The following is a 24147-nucleotide window of genomic DNA, read 5'->3' on the forward strand; positions in this document are numbered from 1 at the left end:
TGTGGCTTGTGGCAAAACTTAATTAGGGTTAGGCTCAGCATGCTCTTGTCATTGTGGTAATAAAATTGATACTTACCACTAGTCCTGTTTTGTATGGAACAGAGTAATGTCTGACTCAAACAGGACTGCATTTAATTCAGACTAATATCAGCATGACAAACATAGTATGGAAAGAGTCTTATAACTTGATGAAAACAAAGCTCATACACTGGCAACAATTTTAGCTCAGTATTAGACCTCAGTTTTATCCTATCGTATTGTATGTACGTATATATGTACGGTATGTATGTATGTATGAATGGATGGATGATTTAAAAAATAAGCAGAGGAAGTATTTCAAACTCACTTGTTTAACGGCCAAACTGTCCATACAAGCCCACAATCCCGCAAGGCCATGCAAGAAAGATAAATAAATAAAAAAAAATAAGTAAATAAATAACATTGAGAACAGACTAGATCCAGTTTATTTGTTTTTTTTGAGGGGGTGGGTGCTTGTTAAAAGGTTATTGAGCGTACGTACTTCCTGGATTTTTGTCATGTGACTGAACATTCTGTATTAATTGGACAACATTCAGTCCCGTTTATTTCCGGAAATAACTAGTAAGTGTTAGACTTTGTGTCACGACCGTCAGAACACAATAAAAAAAAACAAAAAAAAAAACAAACGTCAACACGATTGGTAAGTGTTTAAACAGTTTTGTTTTTTTACGTCGAGTATTACATATCTGTGATGTAACGAATCGGTCGACACACCACTATTACAACTTGTAAATGTTAACTAGCGTTAACATTAGCTTATGTGCTCTTACGTAATGGAATTTCGATTCTTTTCAAGACACCGAGTTCATGTAAAAAAGTCAGTCGTAGAGCCTCAGTGAAACACTTGAATCGGCAAATATAAATATATGTATATATTTTTTGGTGCAACGAGAATCCGGGACAAGGCTCTTTGTGTTGTCAACATCGAATTTCTGTTGTTAGCGAAAGCATATTCGCTAGCACACATTATCCACTGTATTGAGCACATTGTCGGGAATTCCACAGTCTAATATTAGTCATAACTCGTTCATTAACCTGTTGTCCTGTTGACTATTGCTGCCTTTATAGACGTGGCCCCGCCCAGGAGATGGCACACTGGTTTCACCGGAATCCTCTCAAGGCTACAGCGCCTGTGTCCTTTAATTTTTACGGTGTTGCAGGGAGCCCCACCGCTAATAAAATCTGCAAGTACGTCTGATGTGTTAATCTCCACTTTTTATATTCATGACAGCATAATCAGTTATTTACATCGTGATCATAGAATAATTTCAAGATGTGTTCTGTCTTCTCTCTTGATAAAGTGCTACAGTCAACGAAATGTTCTATCAAGAGAAACACCATCTCATAATTGTTTGTCTGTTCACCAATTGCAGTGATCTAAGGACAACAAGAGCGAGGTTGCTGGAAATGTTCACCGATGTTACCTGCAATGCAGAGATCATGAAAAGTGCCTCAGATGCATACTTCTCCCTTCTGCAATGTCAGTTTTCACACTTGCACAAGATCCCCATAAGTAATTTGCAAAATGTAATGATCTGTGCTGCTGTTAATCAAATAATCTGAACAGCTGTGTAGAGTATCATAACCTCAAAGAATGTTCTCCGGTCTTATAAATACAGTACCTAAATTAGTCTTTGCCCTAACTGACCACTTTTATTCCAATAGCATTCTGTAGCATCTTCAAACATTCAATATAAGATATTTTGCAAAAAAATGCTACTATCTGAAGAAATATGAACGTGGTTCCATCATCCACTTAAAACGTGCTACATTACATGTAGTGAAAGACTTAAAGGAACGTTTGCTGAAGAGGAGTGTGGCATAAATAATTTTCTCCATGCGCATGAAACTGATCGACAAAACACCAAGAATACGTCACATAATGCATCTTCACCTAATTTTCTTTGGGTTGTTTTTGCAGTATGAAAACATGAGCCATCTGATCCCAAGCAAAGATATCAACCAAAACCTCTGTACAACAGCAGCCCCCAGGTTTTGCATTATGCCAATGCGCAGTTACGAACAAGTCCAGCCACCTGGACAGGCCGGAGGTGTTAATTGGCCACTTTTAATATGGGATGGGCCAAAACAGTCATCTTTTGTTTCTTTCCATTTCCTTTTCTTTTTTAAATGAAGGAACCCTTGTATTATATCATCAGGGATGAGAATTTTCCGCTGATCGGCGGATTTCCGACTTTTTCAGACCAAAATGACCATTCTCGAGATAAGCGCAAATCCGCTGAGAAAATTTCAGGGGGGGCTCTCAGTGGTGGGCTCCGAGCTGCAAATTCAGCTTAGTGATAGCACAAGCATGACTATCATATGCCGTTCTAACTTACTCTGTAGTGTAAATATTTGGACTTTGCGACATAAACATTAAAACTTGTTTGCAGCAGATTACTCGATTGGACAACAGAGTTATACAGTATAACGATCCAATCGTGTTAGTGGTTAATCGAGTTTCACCATTGCCATGGACATGTGTTCTCGGTTCTCAGAAATCGCAGTGTAACTTGTTAGCCAAGTAATGGCGCGTGGGTCTTAGCGCGAATTTAGCAACGGTGTGTTCAAAGTTTTACAATGGCGAAATTTTTAGAAAAAAAAGAATGAAGATCGAGCGAGGGCAATTGACAAGGACTCTGGAATCCAAAACTGTTTCAGATGGGCATGGCTTGAAAAAAGTGTAACGGTATCAACATGTCTAACCGAACACATACAAAAAGTGGACATTCCCGGCAAAGTGCTGTGCACGCTGTGTTCCGATAGCAAAAAATATCCAGGAGGAAACTCAAGTCTCTTCATTCAGTGGCTGAGTGGAAAATGTTCAGACAGTGAAAATCTCGTTATGTGATGTATTTGCATATTTGGTTGTATCTTAAGGGCCATATCATTTCATTTTGTAATTTGTATGCCATGATAGGCCTAGAATCAAAGTGAAAATTTCACCAAAAGTAACGCTTGAAGGATTCAAGAGAGGTGTGATTTGCTAGCTAAAGTGAGATTAAGCTTTTGCCATTGCTTTTTCGCTCAATATAAAAAATGCAAAGATTAGATGAGAATAATATATTTAACATTTTAATATTGTTCTGTACAAAAGAAAAATAAAATGTGTATTATCATTATATGAAGTGCCAAACCAAACATGGTGGTTTTCAGTAGGTTTTGCTTATCTTTCGCTTGATGGCTGGGCAATCCAAATGTGTATGGTCAGTATGATGTCGACGTCATTAAGTAAGAAAATTAAATGTGATGAAGCCAATACTCTCGGTGGGATGTTAATCTGCTACATGTGGAATATCAACATCATGACCAAACCCAGAAAATGGGAAAGCTGTCTACGTTAATGAGCACGACTACCCTTGATAACATCAGTGTTTAAAGCCAAACTTGCTTAGATATCATTTTCTTCTTGGCTGCTCTCTCAAGACAAAAGGTCATATATGTATACTATATTTTTCTACAAATATTATTTGAGAAGGATGTGGCAAATGCTCCTAAAGTCAACCAATGCCCTCTTATATTCCATTTTATTAATACATGAGAATTGTAATCCATTTCTTGTTCTTTTTGAATGTGGTTGTGATACAACAGGCTTTATTGTATCCTTGGATGGAACTACACAGGACAACAAGATGAGGTATATCCAGAACTTCAAATGGACTGATACTTTACAAGGGAACACACCGAGGTATGAATGAAGTATTTAAGACGATCCACTCGTAATTCAGTAAGATATTGTACCTCACCACTGGTTACAATGAGGAACATGGATATTTTCGATGCAATTTATAGTGATTATATAGCATAATAAATCAAGTGCCATAATTTCTAATATATAGTGCACATCCTTTTATAATACAGTGCCATGAAAAACTATTTGTCCCCTCCTGATTTCATTTTTTTTTCATTTTGACTTACAAAGGTTTCAAATCATATATACAAATCCAGTTTTCAAATGACAATTCAATTTATTAAGGCACAAAAATTCCAAACTTTTCTGAATCTCTGTAAAAAAAAGGAATTGCCCCCATTCCCTTGTTAACTCACAGTCACTATGACTAACCACAAACCTAGGAAACATTTGCCAAAAAGCATCTTGATGATCCTCAAGACTTTTGGAGAAACATTCTATGAATTTATGAGTCCAAATTGTAACTTTTTGGAAGATGTGCGGCCTGTTACATCTGGCGTAAAAACTGCCACAGCATTTGATAAAAAGACAATTATGCCAACCTTGAAGCTTGAAGAAAAAAAAGAAAGGAAAAAAAGGTTTTGGCGCGGCCAAATCAAAGTCCGGATTTAAATCCAATTTAGATGCTGTGGTGTGACTTTGAATGAAATCAAATCTGTATGGAAGTATTCCTCCATATTCCTGATCACCTGATACTGCTATTTCTTAATCAGGATAAATCTGAGAAATCAGCGCTGGGCATAATGGTGTTCCATGCAATCCAGCGTTTGGAACGGCACGGTACACGCCACATACGTCCACGTATATCATGTGACTCACGAAAATGGCAGCACCCCTGAAAATTCATAATTGTCGATTAAAAACCTTCTCAAAACACTATTAAATGAGAGGATTTAAAATCACATTATCAAAATAGGGTGCCTATTACATGACCTATTGGATACACTGTTCATGCAAAGCACTGAATTTCCCTTTTAAAATTGATTATGTCACGATGAGGTTTTAAGTTGTGTTGTCTTGGTTGCAACTTCATGAGGTTATTTGACACACCAGCTATCTTTGTGTTATCTTTTTTATCTTGATGGTCTCATTCATCTGACTTGAATCCAAATTGTTCCCATGTCCTATCACTTCAGCCTTTGGAACTAATTCCATTTTTGTCACTCAACATTATGTAATTGTGCAGCTACCGGCTCATCGTCAGAAAACTAGCTTTGAGTATGCCAGAGCTGGCATTTGGAAAAATATTTCCGCATACAGGCATGCACATGGCAATCCTAGGGCAGGTGAGAGCATCGCCCCCCCCCCCCCCCCGACCCCTCCCATTCAAATGGATGGGTGTACAGGTGGACTGTGCTCTTCAGAAATTAGGGCACATGTGCAACCAAATCAGTCACACTCTAGAGGCCTGTCTTGTCTAAAAACTTCATACGCCAAATTTCCAGCACAACGTCGCAATACTTTAATTGATAGCATTGAGCCCTCGGATGTAAATTATTCTTACTACAAGCATACTTGCTCATTTTTGTGCCTCTTAGATGCAGTATACACATCAAATAAGATCCCTGTAACTACCGTAATTTCTCAAGTATAATGCGCCCTGAAGTATGATGCGCACCTCGAAAGTTGACCCCAAAAAATCAGGAAAAACCTTCTACCAATGTTCAATGCGCACCACCAATTTGCCGCAACCCATATGCTCAGAATATTAGGAATGATCTGTATTTATATTTTGTTTGGTTTGTACTTGCATTGTTTTTCAAAAAAACTGTCCGTACAACAATCATTAATAATAATGTGCATGTGCTGACATAGCGGAAATATAATCTTGGGACAGGCCACAGGACACGCTTGTCCTGGTCCCTGTAATTGTCAGAACAGAATCCCTCAACCAACTAAATGCTCATAAACAACGTTTTATTAATACTGTTAACACATATTTCAGTCTTAAAAATATAAACTCTTTAACATTGTTTATTAAAGCCCAAGAGTCATCCCTATAAACATTCTAAAATAGATATTGAAATGAAAAATACATATAACATTATTCACTACAATGTCTACACGAAAAAATCAATATGAGCGGAGAGTCCGTCATCCATGCGCAAAGTTGCGGAAGTGTCATTCAACATCCAAGTAGTAGTAGTAGTAGTAGTAGCAGCCATATTGGCTGTATCTACTGTCCGTGATGTCACACTGGGACATTCGCCAATGAAAACACGCTGTGGCACCTACTATGGCACACGCCCCTTCAGACACGTAAGCTCTCTTTTGAAGAAGAGAACATCTCACAATCGAGTGAAGGGTCCGGGGCAATATTACCCTTTTGTTTCAAGCCATGTTTAGATGAAATGCAGATCACTTCTGACTAACAACAGACTCCCAGACAGTATGCATGAGCCAGCCCGGCCGAAGCCGTGCTTGGCCGCGAGGCACGGCTTCGGCGGTGGCTTGTGGGACATGGAAACTCGGCCGAAGCAGGGATCAGCAGACACGGCGCCGACGGACACATTGACACATTTAGCACCTCTGACTTACGGATGCGGATCTTTTGTTACATTCTGAAAGGATTACGTCCTCCCCCCAACTATAGTTTTTTTTAGTAGCTCTATACACACCTACCTGTCATTTGGAACCCACAAAGCGCTCGTTTTTTGCACCCGTGCAATCCATTTTTCACGACGAACCAGGTCTCTTGGAAACTTATGAAGGGTAAATCCATCCTCCCCAGTGTTTGAGCAATATCCAGCATTTTGGCTAAGACGAAGGAACAAACAGCTACCTTCCAGCAACTAAAACTAGTATAAACATATGAGAACGCTTGAGCGCGCTACTGCCTCCAACATCACTTCCTGCTTCTTGTCGAAAACAAATCCCTCGAGAGGATTTTTATGGCGGGAGTTACAAAAAGCAATATACGTCAAAATCATGGTTTGTGGTGAAAAACGGATGGGTCCATACCGGCTGCTGTTTTTTCATTAATAGCATACTAAAAATCATCCATTTCATGACAGTGGCACTTTAAACACTCCATGAAATGTTTGTGCAGAAAATGTTGCTGCATCGTGCAGTTTATCCACTACATTACACATCCTTAGCCAAGCCTTCAAAAGAAGCATTACGACTCATCTCCAATCTGAAAAAGATACATAGTCGCTTTATTTGGTGCATTGCTGTGGAACTCATCATTAATGACTTCAAATATTTTTTTAATCCCAAGAGTTTGGTTTGCGCAGCGCAACCTCTCGCCCTCCATTCGGCTCCAATCTGTAGCATCTTTCACTATGGCGTCAGGTGGCTATCAAAACAACGTGAGCTCAAACTATGTAGAAACGAGCGTAATGGGCACATTTTTTTAAAAAGCGAGCATTTCAATTGTCTGTGCTCTCCCGTTTTTTTTGTTTTTTTGTTTTAATGTCCCCATGGCACTCGTATTAAATAGTTTGAGCTCACGTTGTTTTAATACCCACCTGAAGACATAGAGGCAAGCTATCGTTATTTCGGACTGCAGCGCGACCTCTGGGTTACCGGCATCATCGCCACGAGTGATGACACATTTCTTTTAAAAGCAGCTGCACAACTAGCTGTTGTAATCGACATTTTTTTCTGAGTTCAAACTCATGGGCAGTCGTTTCTGATTTTTGGCGCAGTAGCAACAAGCATGCTACGCTAACTCATAAAATTCAAGCTCTCGGAGGAGCTCTGATCGCTCAGGTTGGGGGTGGACATTACCGTAATATATATAAATGTGTAACATAAGACATCGAATATCATATCGAAATGTATATGTTTTTTACATGTATACGACTGTACAATGTGATTGTATTTTTAATTTTTCATCTATACATAAATATAATGTGCTCTATTAACTTTTTGAAAATATTTTTGGAAAAATCTGTGCATTATTTTCGAGTAATTACGGTAATGATAGGTGTAAACTACATTTTGTAGTTTATTGTAATAAATTATATAAATATTTTCTAACTCAATAAATGTGTGTCCCAAAAGCATATGACCTTAATTAAATAACTTCCGACAGCACAGCACTCAGGTGCATTTTATGAGTTAAACACTTGATAGCAAGTATTGTTTGTACTGTCTGCTAAATAAGCAGCCATGGGAACAGCTGTGTTTATGCATGCAAACTCGCATTCTTCACGTTGATGACTGTTTTAACGCTTCCTTTGTTCTATGCACTCAACTTAGTGCCCAACAAGATGCCATCTTTGAGCTGGTTTCCATGTCCTTCAATGTAGCGATCTGGTACACAAAGTTTGCCTCAAGGCTTGCTGGAAAAGAAAAGTATGTTTATTTAATAATATTTTAAATGTAACTTAGATTTCCCACCCTTGAAATGGTTTCCTTTTTGACAGCGTTTCAGAGGATGAAGCAAAAGATGTTCACCGGAGCCTGAAGGTTGCCGCTGGAATCTTCAAAACTCTTAAGGTAACTGACATACAGTGACTAGTTTAAAACTGTATTTCACAGGATTTCCTACATATATGGTTAAAAAAAAAAATGCAACCGTATGTAAATTTTGATGAAAATTCGGACATGCCTGTAGCCGTCTTGACCTCATGCTATATTTTTGATTTTTGTTAATATCCATACAGTATTGCATAACTGTAAAGTTGAACAAAAATGAAATGTACTTGTTAAAAATTGAAGCAAAAAAAATTCTCAAGAATAGGGTATGCATTTGGGTTCAGCCTCCTCCACCCACCCTTCCTAACAGTCCTCAATACTTTGTAGAGCCATCTTTTTTTTCAATTTCAGCTGAAAACCCTTTGGGAATATATTTTGTTAGGTTTGTATTTGTATTGTTTTTCAAAAACTATCTGTACAACAACCATTAATAATAATCATTGTTCACGTTCTGAAGTAGCTGTAATATATATAACTCGGGACAGGACACAGATCACACTTGTCCTGGTCCCTGTAATTATCAGAACAGAATCCCTGAATCAACAAAAATAAATGCACAAGAAGTGCATAAGATTTTATTAATACTGTTGATAACACATAATCTTAAATAAACTATTTAGCACTGTTGAACAAACATTTTTTTTTCATTAAATATTAGTGCATAAAACGTTTGTGCATAGTTAAGCTTATCTTCTACATTGCACATCCTTGGCCAAGACTTCAAAAGAAGCATCTCATTCATCTCCAATCTGAAAAATATCCATCCATCATAGCTACCTTTGGTAAATCACTGTCAAACTCATCATTGATGACTTGGTACTGTTCCGGTGCCTTTTGCATTGTATCATGAACATCCTATTTTGCTCCTACCGCATGTCATTCTCTGTGCCTTCCATAGCGTTTGTGTGGGAGAAAAAAATGTTTAATCCCAAGAGTTTGAGTTAGGCAGCGCAGCCTCTCCCCCTCCATTCGGCTCCAATCTGTAGCATCTTTCACTGTGGCGTCAGGTGGCTATCAAAACGACATGAGCTCAAACTACGTAGACACTAGCGTAATGGGCACATTTAAAAAAAGAAAAAAAAAGCGAGCATTTCAATTGTCTGCAGTCTCCTGTTCTTTTTTTTTTTATTTATGTACGTATGCCCTTTCTATGTAGTTTGAGCTCACGTTGTTTAGATAACGACCTGAAGCCATTGAGCTCTCGTTGTTTTCACTGCTGCGCTGCTTCTGGGTTGCTCGCGTCAGGGATGACACATTTCTTTTAAAAGCAACTGCACAACTAGTCGTTGTAGTCGACATTTTTTGTCTTAGTTTAAGTTAAAACCAACTCATGGTCGTTCTGATCTTTAGTGCAGGAGCAAAAAATATGCTACACTAACGATCGTAAAAATGCAACGCTCCCAGAGGTGGTCATAGAACTCAGGTTGGTGGTGCACATTACCGTAATATATATAAACGTGTAACATAAGATATTGAATATCATATTGAAATGTATATGTATACCCTTTTTACCACTCTATGTACCTGTATACAACTATACAATTTGATTATATTTTTTATTTTTCATCCATACCTAAATATAATGCGCTCTATTAACTTTTTGAAAATATTTCTGGAAAAAATTGCGCATTATTTTCGAGAAATTGGGGTATTTAAATATTGGTATTTGTATTAAAAAAGTCTGAGTGGCTCCATCACTATGTGGGATTTATTCTTGAGTGAGAACAGATCCAGCAACGAAGTATTTGTTTGCATCCAGACTTTTCTGCGCTTTCAAACTCTTCCGTATAAATCTCGACGACTTACTCACTAAATTCATGTGTAGATCCAGTTGTACAAGACAAGCGGAAGCTGGTTAATAGTAAAATTTCTCATCGGTGAAAACATCGTCTTCGGCATTAAATATGGGTCCTCTATGCCAAATGACTCTCATTTTTCCATGTACCTTCGTTCATTATCACGTTCTAAATGTTTAACGGTATCGGATGAAACTCTGGGCGTCGCGCTGTAAGACGTATTTTCACATCTTCTCCAACCGACTTACCATTGAAAAATGGTTTGTTTGACCGGCACATCCGTAATTTGATGACGTAGGTGCATGAGCTCTAGAACCAACCACGTTTGCCTTGTACCCTGTATGGCTTGGGGCCAATCTCAAATGAGACAACTTATGTTATGTTGTTCTGTGTATTACATAAAATCTCACTAAAATACTTTCCACTTTGTAAGGTTGCTATATGTGAAAATGTTCAAAGCACTTGATTCACAATCCAGGTCATGACCAACAACAACAGGGTGCTGATGTTTTAAATGTCACTGCGTAAGAGCGAGCTGTCCCAAGGGAGCTAGCTCTCGGGCTAATAAACAAAATAAATTAACTTTCCCGCGTGTGTGTTAATTGAAAACTAGCCCACAAAACAACTCAGAGTGAGGCACTAACGTTTTAAAGGATGTCGTGGTCGTGGAGTAAGCATTTTAGCAGCTTAATTCACTAACTCGTGGGCTAGCAACTCTCGTAAACAGTTAACTTTCCCTATAGTCTCTCTGTCGTACTCTGTGTTATACACTGCACATGAAGCAAGGCTGTGAAGTGGTTCCTAAGGACCAGAAACTGTGGTTGTAGGTATGCCCAGCTGTCTGAGGGTTTTGTAGTAGTGGTGGTGTGGGGGTGTAAAGTTAAGCAAACATTTACTATCTTCTAAAAAAAAAATACATTTTAAAACTACAATCACAAAGACAAATGTATAAAGAAATGAATAAAAACTGTAAAGTAAAAAACATAAGGTCTCAGATTTTACTACAATAATCGAGACTCAAGTTATACCTCCAAATATTTTACTGTGAACATGAGGTTTGTGTACAACATGCACTGGGCAACTAAAAATGCAATTTCTTTTAAATAATTTTAAATGACATGATAGAAACATGTTCTGCAGAGTACCTTTCATTTCATTTCAGCCTGTAGGAGGAGGTTAATTTCAATATAAAATGTCTATTTGTAAACAAGCAGAATTTTCTTTTTTTTTTTTTTTTTTTCCAAAACATGGAGAACTCTACAAACATACCAACTAAATACTTTTGTTTGGATGTTTTCAAAATTATTTTAAGTAAAAACTTGTGGGTTTACAGTATGAGTCTCATGGCAGTATGAAATGAAGAACTACTCTGACGCTGTCTTATATTAATGGTGGACATGGGACTCAACAGTTGCATGTGCATCCTTATTGGTTTTACAAAGGTCATTTGCAAAACTTTAAAACTATGATTGTCGACAAAGGAGTCAACAGTTATCGTACAGTGTGTGTGTGTGTATGGGAGGGGGGTCGCAGCGCTCAACGGTGCAGCTTTGGTCGTTTCCTGTTCTAGTTTTTCCACACACCATAATCTAAATGCAAACAGTCCTGAGGATTGTATATAGCAAAGCAAAAATACACACAAATACTAACAAAAATAGCACCAAGTGTACTGTGAGAATTTCCAATGGCGCCAGCTGCAGCAGCAATCCTGTCTAAAATGTCAATGCCTCTGATACCAGAATATCAATTCACAAATTCTTTTGATGCTTCACTCATTTCAGGGACTGCATTTTCAGTGTCACAAAGGAAATCGGGAGTGCGGAACATTAGCAGACACACAGAAGGAACACATCAGGCTCAAATTCTACACAAAAAAAGCAAAACTCTACAGTTAAAATTTAATCGTGGCAGTCCACCAGGAAAAAAAAATGTATACGTGGGAAACTCCGCTGTGGCGTATTAAACGGCACCAACATCAGTCCAGTGTTCCACAAGTCCACTCGTGGCTAAGTCCACAGCCAGCCATCTCTCCTTCAGCTCACTGTGAGAGCTGTGCTCTGGCTCACCACAACAGTGACAATTTATCAAGTCGGGAAAAATTATTGTGTCCATTTTATTTACCAATTAACAAGTCCAAATAGCAATGATTGTGATGGCCTTATCACTCATGTTTTTAAACTGAGAGCTACTTCCTGGATACAGATTCATGAGAATGGCTTCCTGTTTTAGACACATATCTTAAAATGAAACGTTATTACAATAAAATATCAGTCTTTACTTTTAATTTTACGGTTATTAATCAATTCATCTTTGAAGGCAATGATCATGTTTTCTTCAAATTACAATCACAAATTAATTATTTTTCAAGGTTGGAAAAAGTTAATACTACAATTCCAATGACGTTGGGACGTTGTGTTCAAGATAAAAGAATACAATGATTTGCAACTCATGTTCAACCTATATTTAATTGAATAAACTACTACAAAGACATTTGTTCAAAGTGATAAACTTTGTTTTTAGCAAATAATCATTAACTTTGAATTTTATAGCTGCAACACATTCCAAAAAAGCTGGGACAGCGTCATGTTTACCAATGTTACATCACCTTTTCTTTTCAATAAATGTTTGGGAGCTTAGGACAATAGTTTTTGAAGCTTTGTAGGTGGACTTTTTTCCCATTCTTGCCTGATGTCCAGCTTCAGCTGTTCAACAGTCCATGGACTCCAGTGTCAAAATTTTCATTTCATAATGCACCACACATTTACAATGGGACACAGGTTTGAACTGCAGTCAGGCCAGTCTAGTGTCCGACGCACTTTTATTACGGCGGCACACTGTTGTAACACGTGCAGAATGTAGTTTGGCATTGTCTTTCTGAAATAAGCAGGGAGTCCAAGGAAAAGACTGCTTGGATGGCAGCATATGCTTCTCCAAACCTGTAAGTACCTTTGAGCATTATTGGTACCTTCACAGATGTGTAAGTTACCCATGCCATTGACAATGACAAAGCCACATACCATCACAGATACTGGCTTTTGAACTCTGCCTCCACAGCAGTCCGGATGGTTCTTTTCTTTTCCTCTTTGGCCCGTAGGACACGACGTCCACAATTTCCAAAAAAAAACAATTTGAAATGTGCACTCGTCGTTCGACAGAGCACATTTCCCCTTTCCAGCAGTCCATCTTAGATGAGCTTGAGCTCAGAGAAGGTGGTGGCATTTCTGCATTTTGTTGATAAATGGCTTTTGCTTTACGGACATATATCCTTTAAACATTGATGTCCACTTTTGATGAAGTGGCGCCTGAGAGATCAAAGGTCACGAGCATTAAATGTCTGTGTTTGGCCTTGCTGCTTACATGCAATGGATTCTCCAGATTCCCTGAACCTTTTGATGTAGATGAACGTAGATGATTAAATCCTTAAATTTCTTACAATTGAACATTGAGGAACATTGTCCTTAAACTCTTTAACTATTTTCTCACGCATTTGTTCACAAATAGATGAACTGTTCTGTATCTTTGCTTGTGACTGACTAAGCAATTCAGGGAAGCCCCTTTTACTCCCCATCATGGCACCCATCCATTCCCAATTAGCCTGTTCACCTGTGGGATGCTCCAAGGAAGTTTTTGATGAGCATTCCTGAACTTTTTTGTCAGCTGTCCCAGCTTTTTTTTTTTTTATGTGTTGCAGCGATAAAATTCTAAATTAATGATTATTGGGTAAAAACAAAGTCTCTTGTATTTGTAGGGTATTCAAGTAAAGATAGGATGAACATGATTTGCAAATCATTGTATTCATTTTTTTTTTTAGGACAATGTCCAAACTTAATTAGAATTGGAGTTAGAAATATCAATATTCCACATCTATAAATCCCTGTAGGGATTTACATTTTTAAATTATCATTTTTTTCAGCATTGCAAGAAAACATCCATAATTGGTGAGCTATTTTTTTAACAGGCTCGCAGCCTACTCATTACACAACACTAAATGAATTAGAATAGATTCAGTTGTATTAATTTTATTTACTGCTCTGAAGACGTAAAACCAAATTAATGTAGGAAATGGCTGTTATTTTCATACAGGAAGTCCACATCCCCCGTCTCATCACCCCTGCAGAAAAAGGTCGAGACCTAGATCCCAGAGTGATTGATGCATACATCATACAGTCTCAGGCAGAAGCCCAAGAAGGTAACGTGTTCCCTATCTGGAACCCCTTATGTGTATTATTTTCCAATGTCACATGACACAGTGTTGAATTTCGTTGTTGGATTGATTTGTTTTAAGTTCTCTTCTCTATGAGGAGATGAACCGAAAAAACAATGGTGCCGGTATGTAAACGTTCCTGTTTATCCACAGTGACGATCGCCAGAGCCATTGAATTGAAGCATAACGCCTCAATTGTTGCAGCGTTGGCATCCGAGACAGCCAACTTTTATCAGAAAGCCGGTAAGCATTTCAAGTATTTTTTTTTTTTTAAACGTGCATATGTGGTGATGTTCACAAAGGCCATTTTATCATGACTTATAACAAGAATCAAGAAAGAACTAAAGCTTATTAAAACTTGTTCTTTTTATCCCTAGATCACACTCTGAACACTTTGGAGCCCGAGTGCAGCAGGAAGTGGAGGAAGTATCTCCAGCTGAAGTTCTACTTTTACATGGCTTATGTAAGTTGTAATTTATGTAAGTACTGTGTACAACTTACTGAAGAATGGCGGGTGCTTGGGTTTGTTTGATGTCAGTTAAATACCATGCATGCACCTAATTAATAGCATACCCAGCTGTCAACGGGCAGGAGGTAGGGTTCACCCTCAACTGGTTGTCAGCCAATCGCAGGGCACATGGAGACAGACAACAGTTGAACTCACAATCACACCTAGGTGCAATTTAGAGTCTTCAATCAATGCATGTCTTTAGGATGGGGGAGGAAAACAGAGTGCCCAGAAAAAACTCACGCAGGCTTGGGGAGAACATTTAAGCTGCACACAATTGGGGCCGGGATTTGAACCACGGTCCTCAGAACTGTTAGGCTGACGCTCTACAGCTGTTCCACCGTGCCGCCACATAAATCTATTCACACTAAGTAATACCTGAAATTTTTCCTAAATAAAAAATATCTAAGGGTCATCTGGTTGGTTGTAAAAACTGGTTGGTTTTAATTCAAGTCTGTACGATATTAGTTCAACCCAAAACAAACACCAAACCTCAACGTCAGTGGTTTTCAACCTGGTGGGTGCATCATGAAAGTTTCATGTTTCAGTGGATTTTTTTCAGACCCCCCGCCCTCCCGCTTGACAATTTTTCAATTCCCCCGGTATACAATTTTCAGCGTGAACGCCCGCCCCTGCTTTTTTTCATTGCTTTGTTTATCTCTACACTTCATTTTTTTTGCCTCCTCTTTTTTTCTCCTCTTCCCGCTCAACTCCATCTTGACAAACCGGCTTCACACAGGAATAGGACAACCTCGTCTATACAATACTACATACCGTAACTAGTCACAACAACAATTCCCCTTCAGTATAAACACTCAGTTAAACACCAAAGCAACAGATTATTTATCACAATAAATGCACTTGTATTATGTCCAAGGGAGATGAAGGATCTTAAAGGTCAAGTGTCATCACAATAAACATTCTAAAATAGATATTGAAATGAAAAATACATATAACATTATTCACTACAATGTCTACACGAAAAAATCAATATGAGCGAAGAGTGCGTCATCCATGCGCAAAGTTGCAGAAATGTCATTTGACGACATCCAAGTGGTCGCCATATTGGCTGTATCCACTGTCCGTGACGTCACAGTGGGACATTCGCCAATGAAAACACGCTGTGGGACTTACTATGGGACACGCCCCTTCAGACACGTAAGCTCTTTTTTGAAGAAGAGAACATCTCACAATCGAGTGAAGGGTCCGGGGCAATATTACCCTTTTGTTTCAAGCCATGTTTAGATGAAATGCAGATCACTTCTGACTAACAACAGACTCCCAGACAGTATGCATGAGCCAGCCCGGCCGAAGCCGTGCTTGGCCGCGAGGCACGGCTTCGGCGGTGGCTCGTGGGACACGGAAGCTCGGCCAAAGCAGGGATCTGCAGATACGGCGCCGACGGGCACATTGACACATTTAGCACCTCTGACTTACGGATGCGGATCTTTTGTTACATTCTGAAAGGATTACATCCTCCCCCCAACTATAGTTTTTTTTAGTAGCTCTATACACACCTACCTGTCATTTGGAACCCACAAAGCGCTCGTTTTTTGCACCCGTGCAATCCATTTTTCACGACGAACCAGGTCTCTTGGAAACTTATGAAGGGTAAATCCATCCTCCCCAGTGTTTGAGCAATATCCAGCAATGCAACAAGCCAGCATTTTAGCTAACACGAAGGAACAAACAGCTACCTTCCAACAGCTAAAGCTAGTATAAACGTATGAGAACGCTTGAGCACGCTACTGCCTCCAACGTCACTTCCTGCTTCTTGTCGAAAACAAATCCCTCGAGAGGATTTTCATGGCGGGACTTACAAAAATCATGTTTTGTGGTGGAAAAAACAGATGGATCCACACCGGCTGCTGTTTTTCCCCTGAATAACATACTAAAAATCATCCATTTCATGACACTTGACCTTTAATTAACCCTTTCAGGTCTGTGAGAGTTCAGTACTTCAAATTGCCACCGGGCTACACTTGCTTGAGAATTAAAAGGGTTATCTGATCTCCTGTTCTCAGCCGAGCGGTAGTCTCATTTACATGTGCTGTCATTTATTTACAGGCGTATTGCTATCATGGACAGACCCTGCTGGGGAATGATAAGTGTGGTGAGGCAATCCGATCTTTGCAAGAAGCAGAAAAGGGTATATTTCTTGGTTTCAATTATAGCTCATCACTATCGCCTTCCATCAATGATGTTTTTTTTTTTTTTAAACGTAGGTCCTAGGTCTTAGTTTTTTGCACAACTGTCCCATCCCCTTAAAGTGTTGGTTGGTGCAGGAGACAAAGAAGAAATGACTTCCTATTTGTAGACTTAATTGGTTTCAAGAAATTACAATTAGTAAAGCTGAATAAATGGTTTATTTCTTCATGTTACCACTGAGTATGTAAAATTTACCAGTTTAGTTCACTACTGGATCGTCTTTCTAGATAACTAAAACTGTCATGTCATCTTCTTTTGATCCTATAGTAGAGTGCAGCACTACAGAAGCTTGGTGTTTTTCAGATTTGTCTGTACATGCCCAAAAGCTCCTTTGCCCTCTTTTTACTGGCAGACTTCCTCATTGAATTAACATGACAACATACTTTTTGTAGCATATTCCCGCGCCGAGGAGTTGTGTAAAGAGTATCGTCACACCAAAGGCCCGGGCACCACGGCCAAACCGTCTGAGCAGCTTTTCTTCCACAAACTGGGTGGCTTCATTAAGAACACACTGGAGAAGTGCCAGAGAGAAAATGGGTTTATGTGAGTCATACACATTTATATCAATAAAGCAAATGAATGCAAATGGGAACCAAAAGTTAGTTGGCTAAGTTTACTCTGTTCAAAAAGTGACCCAGAAACCAATAGTCATGTTTAGACCAGTTAACATGCAGCACTTGTCAATGAAATTTAAATGGCCACTGTTATTTATGAAAAATAGCATTGCTTCTCACCAAAATTAAAGTCCCCAATGTTTTTCATGTCTGTTTGATGTACTTATGCTTTCGTAATATAGCTTACTGATTTAGCAAACTGTCTCTATTAAATGACTTTCAAAGAGTTCATGTGTTGTTGTAAGGGACAGAAATGTAACGATTAAGTCACACAATTCACATCCAATGGTCAGGACATCGGTCACGTAGTTAAGCTATTAAAGAATGTGCACAAAATGTTGATTTAGTTTATTTTAAAAGAGCGTCACCAACAAAACTCAAATTAAACACTTGATTTACATTTTTTTCCCAGATACTTCCACAAGGTCCCATCTGAACCTCCCCAGCTAGAGATGAAAGCGAGCTATGGCCTGGCCGAGCCAGTCCCGTTTGAGCTGCCACGCCCCAGTGAGCAGTGTACTCCTGAAGTTTATGCTACCTTTGACCTGACAAGGGGAGCCAAAAACGACAAGGTATGAGTCACATTCTTTTTTTTTTGTGATTGGAACACTGTGCATTTGTTGCCAGTGAAACAATTGGTCCTGTAACAAACGAAGAGTCAAAGCTAAACGTACGCATGCAGTGCTAGTGGGATCAAGAGTTAACTGTGATTAAAGGTCTAGTGTCATCCCGATAAACATTCTAAAGTAGATATTGTAAATTGTTCAATGTCTACACGAAAAAATAAATACGAGCGGAGAGCGCGTCATCCATACGCAAAGTTGCAAAAGTGTCATTTCTATGACATCCAAGTGGTCGCCATATTGCTACATCCTCTGTCCATGATGTCACCCAGACATTCGCCAATGAAAACACGCGGTGGGCCTAACTATGGGAGACGAACACGCCCCTTCTAACACAAGCTCTTTTTGAAGAAGAGAACATCTTACAACCGAGTGAAGAGACGGGGGCAATATTACCGTATTGTTTCGGGCAATATTCAGATGATATGCGATCACGGCCAAACCGGCTCGTCGCCTGATCCATTTCCGTGCCGGAGATGAGCCATCGTGGCTCATCGCAGCCGGCCGGGGTGTCTCATTTTCAACGCCGAAGTGGCTTATCATGGAGCCGAGCCGGGGTGCTTTAGGACGCTTTTTCATAGCCGCCGCAGTACGCGATGAACAACACACCGTCGAGCTGGGGCGCTTTACGGCGTTGTCATCGCACGCGGCTGAGTGCGGCATTGTGGCAGCGTTCTTAAGAGCCACTGCCGTCTGCGAGCCCGACCCGCAGCCTTCGCTGAAGCCGTGACCAGCTGATGCGGCGCCTCGGACAGTGTGGCTCATTTTCGGCGCCGATGTGGCTTATCACGGAGCTGAGCCGGGCTGCTTTAGGGCATTGTTCATAGCCGCCGCCGTCCGCGATGAACAACACCATTGAGCCGGTGCGCTTTACGGCGTTGTCGTCCCACGCGGCTGACTGCGGCATTGTCCGCAGAGTTCTTCCTTCGCTGGCGAGGCAATGCAGCAGCCTTCGCCGGTGAGCCCAACATCGTCCGACGCACACATCGACACATTTAGCACGTCATACGTACGAGGATCTTTTGTTATGTTATGAGAAACTATTATTTTTTTTAGTAGATGTATACACACCTACCTGTCATTTGGAACCCACGAAGCTCTCGTCCTCTGCACCCGTGCAATCCATTTTTCACGACGAATCGGGTCTCTTGCAAACTTATGAAGGGTAAATCCATCCTCCCGAGTGTTCAACCAATGTCCAGCAATGCAACAAGCCGGCATTTTGGCGAACACGAAGGAACAACGAGGTACCTTCCTGCAGGTAAAACTAATAAAAACAAATGAGTCTACTTGGGGGCGCTTCTGTCCTTTACGTCACTTCCTGCTTCTTCTCAAAAACAAATCCCTGGAGAGGATTTTCATGGCGTGCGCTACAAAAAGCCATATGTGTCAAAATCATGTTTTGTGGTGGAAAAAAAAAAAAAAAAAAAAACGCATGCGCCCATATTTCCTGCTGTTTTTTCATTAATAACATACTAAAAATCAGCCATTTCACGGCAGTGCCCCTTTAAACAGCATTTTGAAAGATGAATTTCACTCGCTACTGCCAGGCCTGACCACTCCCAGATTAGTTTAATAAAGGAATCACAGTCACTCACATTTGATGAACACGCTCGCGTGCCTTCGCACTACCAAGTCTGCACAGTCGAGCACAAAAAATCACGGGCGTAAAATTTGTTACGAGTAGAAATACATAGGCATTCTAAGTGCACATGAAAACCAATCCAGCGCAGTGAGCCACAGCCCAGTCAGTCACATTTGACGGGCACGACCGCACTCGCAAATCTGCACAGTCGAGCAAGAAAAATCACACTCGTAAATTTTTTTACGAGTAGAAATACATAGACATTCTCAGCTCACATGAAAACCAATCCAGCGCAGTGAGCCACAGCCTGACTTTTTTTTTTTTTTTTTTTTTTTTTAAAACACAGAAGCACATGGTCTCCGGGTTTACCTGACTCCGCCCCCCTTCGGCTCTTAAAGGGGTACACTCTTAATTACAAACACTGTCAACCCACACAGTCTTGGCTACGTAGAGCATGCTGCTTGTATTTACTCTCGATAATAATGGTAAAAGTAAAAAAAAGAACAAGAGCCAAGGAGCTTTGTTCGACTGGCAATATGGTGCCGTAAAAACGGTGACGTCACTTGCACGATCCCTATAGGATGCCAGCGTACAACAGTCAGACCCATTAAACACAAATGGGAAACTGAGACTAGGAACAGTAGTAACCTTCTCGAGAGTGGTCGGCCAACCCAATTTAGTTCATCAGTGCAACAATGACTCACCTGAGATGTCAAACACATAATTTGCTGAAATTCCAGTTGTTCCCCATGCTGCGTTGTCAGTAGTTGAATGAGGAGAAGAGGAGATACAAGATAGAACAAGCACAGAATGTACAAAATCACTATACAGTGGTCCCTCTACTTAGAAATGAATCCATTCCGGAAGTCGTTTAGTAACGGGAATTTTTCGTAAGTAGATGCCATTTTACATGTAAATAGAGTAATCCGTTCCAAGCCCCCTGCCAAAAATACGCATTCAATGTACATAATATAAAGCATAATAAAAAAAAATCCTCATTTCCCTTTGGCGTTAGGTGACTATGCAAAGAAAAGGGTAAGTAACAAGTAAAAGGCATCGTGCGGGTCGGAGGAGGTGGCAAACTTTGACAGCTGGGAGAAAACACGTACGAACGTACGCATGCACACTGCTTAATTCCAAAAAATTTTCTCGGGGCCATTGGTATTTTTACAATCTGTGACAGCTTGTGACACCGTATGTCAGCAGCGTTTGCGTGATTCAGTGACAGTCGTTTGTCCAAGGGAAACGAAAAACATCATGGGTAAAGAGTGACGTCCCTCCGAGGCAATGGGATGAACACAAATGAAGATACAAGATGTTTTTCGTTCAGTAGAATTTGGGGAACCCAATGCCCATTTTTTTCCTTCCATATCCTGAATTTCCTTCATAACAAGAGACAATATTTTTCTGAAGAGGTGTTTTATAACCTGAATATTTCGCTCCTCGAGATGTTCTTAATTAGAGGTACCACTCTATAAGTACAGGTCCATTAGCGCTTATTCTAGTGTTGACATTTGAAAAAACACTGTCCAACGAATCAAATTTGTGACTAATCATTTTTATTATGGCTTTTTCTGCAGGCCAAACCTAAAGAGGAAGAAGTGAAACCAATGAAGGAACCCGATTTAAAGCCACAGAAGGACACAGGCTGTACTCTTTCCTAAATATATTTGATTTATTCCTCTCATACTGCAGTAGCATCCAGTATCCTTACAATATATCCTCTTATTTTATATGTATGCTGGAATGTTTAGCGTATTTGGACATATCATCATGATTGCCAGAGACAGTTATGGTCGCGTTATTTTTAGAGATCATAGTAAAGCCCAAGTATTTGTGTCATTTGATTGCAACTGTCTTTCATGATGTAAACCTAAATGTAATCAACTTAGTGTTTTTTATTCAGCTTGGGGTGTGGTTTAGTACGGTGCCTCCCTGAAGTTTTGATCCGTGAGCTCCGGCGCAATGAGATGGCGCTCGACAAAATTCAAAAGGCAGGTTTTGCACAAAAAATATATGGGGAGCATGAAATAAATATCCTTTTTTTAAATATACATTTGTACAAATATAATTAGCTTTACATTCATGTAAATGCATGGTGGGCCAGCAGAATTGATTGGGACTGATTAGGGCACGTACACCGATGTCACGTCCCCAAACCCTGAAAACAGGTTAGCAGACTTACTGTGCAGTAATGATCATGACAACGGTTTGATAACATATTTTTTTAACCCCAATTTACTCTGGTGTCTTTGGACACAAATTAAATGCATGGATCATTTATTGTCAAAATTGTACAGTAAAGACAAACAAAGCCTAAAAATTGAATATTGTGAACTTTGGCGGCTCCGTGGATACATCTCAAATCTGAAAAAAATAAAATGGTTGACATTTTAAGTTCATGTGGGGTTTTCCCCCATCGTCATTCACCCAAACAGGTCGTTTTGTAGTAGATGTTGGTTGCATGTATACAAGATTTAGTTTATTTTAGGTGAAGCATTTTACAATCACGTTAAATCAAAACTGCAGATAAATGAAATAAATAGAAAAGCAAATTTTTTCTTGGGAGGCTGTTTCTTATAATCATGGTTCCTTATTTATTCATTTTATATTCAATTTTAACAGATAACTTCAAACCAATAGTATACTGTTGAGTATGACCCAAATTATTTTGTCCAAGTTAATGTTCTTATTTTCTTGATACATCACAATTGCCTTACCTGAACTGCTTAATCATGTTTACACTATTTGCTTAAAAAAAATCTGGTAATAACACTACTAGTACTGAAAGGTGTTGCTCTCCTAGTGGTTCAGTTTAAGTGCTAATGGACAGTTACAAAAAAAAAAAAAGTGGCGCTGCAGAGCTGCTGTTATAGTGTAAAAGACTCCCAGTGGGATTTAAGCTTGTGTGAGCTGAAGCGCAACAACCACTGTGTCCAGACTGTATTCTACCACACTTGTGCTGCTTGCAACAATTTTTTTTTTTTTTGCGGTAGTAGTGAAAAATGGGAATGCTGACAACATTCTACAAAATAGGAATACGATGTGAAAAACAATTGTTATGCATTTTGCAACTGACTGACTGCTTGTTCTGTGTTCCCATCAAGCCACATGTTCATCAATGAGGTGAATTGTTTATAACAACTGAAAATCACTGGAATGTACCTTTTGTCGTTTCTGTAAACTGCATTACAATAAATAATAAATCACTGTTATAACTGAGTCCTCACATGTCCTTGTGGGTTTTCCATAAATTTATTTTGAGTTCAACCTGCACATATTTTGTTTGTGTTGAAGACCGAAAACCTAGTTAAAACTTTCTGAATTTTTAGCAAAATCCCTGAAATACTGTAAACCCTTAAAAAATATTTCCCATCATTATATATATATATATATATATATATATATGAGAGAGAGAGACAATAATGCATAATATAAAAACATAAACGAATACATTCTTTAAGAGATAAGAATAAAAATAGTTTGTTGTAATTGAGTAAAGGTAATTTTTTTCTTACTCAAAATACTTACGTAAGAGTAAAAAGACATAAATATTTTAAATAAATGTAATAATTTAAATAATTCTATTTGTTGGGCTGAATTCTCCAAAAGTTGTAATCGACGAGGATGGGATTCGAACCCACGCGTGCAGAGCACAATGGATTAGCAGTCCATCGCCTTAACCACTCGGCCACCTCGTCTCATGGACCCCAGAACCGCGACAAATCATACTTGTTGTCGTCTGATTTTGGTCAGAAATTCGAACGCGTTAGCTATTGCTTGGATGAAGTAGTGCCACGATTTCTGGCATTCAACCGACAAAGGCTTCTCCGTAACTCGACAAGCATCTTTTCATGCTCATGCCTCCGTGAACTCCCTGAGACTCCCTCTTGTGGCATTTGAAGCACACTACACTCATGTCAAAGCACTGGTACTGTTTGAAATTTACAGCTCAAATTCATACAAGTGAATGTGTAACTGAAGAATGCAGATCATTTTCATTCAGGGATGTTAGTATTACTATTATATCACGTCTTGAGATTGTGATTGAGTGCCTTTTCTATAAGAATTTAATTTGAGTTTCACATTCAATTTATTTACTAGGAGTTGCGTCAAAGGGCATACGCCGTAAAAATGTGCCAAACAAATGTGAGCGTTTATCTGAGATGACATGCTCTGGCGACCCCTAACGGGACAAGCCGAAAGAAAGTTTATTCAATTACACACACTGAAGAAACTGAAAACGGTTTCATCCACAGTAGGCCTTTTACAAGTTGAATTTCTGTTCATTTATATACAGAATGTAGACATGCCATGCAAACATGGTGTCCATTCACACAGGCAAAATGTAAACGTGTTTGTGCCTTCAATTGATCACAAATATCACATGCATAATGTTCAAATTCAGATATAATGTAACTGTAACGGAAATAATAGTGCATTGGATTTTGACA

The 24147-nt window shown here is 39.3% G+C and overlaps 1 protein-coding gene and 1 non-coding gene across 2 annotated transcripts; one reads left to right on the forward strand and one right to left on the reverse strand.

Annotated features, from left to right (window-relative positions):
- Positions 1-544: 544 nt before the first annotated feature.
- Positions 545-22916, forward strand: brox (BRO1 domain and CAAX motif containing). The gene is made up of 13 exons (XM_061812714.1): positions 545-679; positions 1108-1227; positions 1413-1519; positions 3631-3727; positions 7937-8032; positions 8104-8176; positions 14035-14140; positions 14309-14398; positions 14533-14618; positions 16731-16812; positions 17264-17414; positions 17898-18057; positions 21274-22916. Exons 2-13 carry the CDS (start codon positions 1127-1129, stop codon positions 21355-21357), a joined length of 1233 nt encoding a protein of 410 aa, XP_061668698.1. The 5' UTR covers positions 545-679; positions 1108-1126; the 3' UTR covers positions 21358-22916.
- Positions 22917-23312: 396 nt separating this feature from the next.
- trnas-gcu (transfer RNA serine (anticodon GCU)) lies at positions 23313-23394 on the reverse strand. Its single transcript has one exon. It is a non-coding gene; the product is annotated as a tRNA-Ser (tRNA).
- Positions 23395-24147: the final 753 nt, after the last annotated feature.

This window comes from Syngnathoides biaculeatus, chromosome 23 (genome assembly GCF_019802595.1).
Source record: "Syngnathoides biaculeatus isolate LvHL_M chromosome 23, ASM1980259v1, whole genome shotgun sequence".
NCBI lineage: Eukaryota > Metazoa > Chordata > Actinopteri > Syngnathiformes > Syngnathidae > Syngnathoides > Syngnathoides biaculeatus.

Excerpts from the sequence above, each read along its gene's own strand:
- brox (XM_061812714.1), top strand. The coding sequence starts at position 1,127 with ATGGCACACTGGTTTCACCGGAATCCTCTCAAGGCTACAGCGCCTGTG. Across the intron at positions 1,520-3,630 it reads ATACTTCTCCCTTCTGCAAT|GCTTTATTGTATCCTTGGAT; the intron begins GTCAGTTTTCAC and ends GTGATACAACAG. Across the intron at positions 14,141-14,308 it reads TCAGGCAGAAGCCCAAGAAG|TGACGATCGCCAGAGCCATT; the intron begins GTAACGTGTTCC and ends GTTTATCCACAG.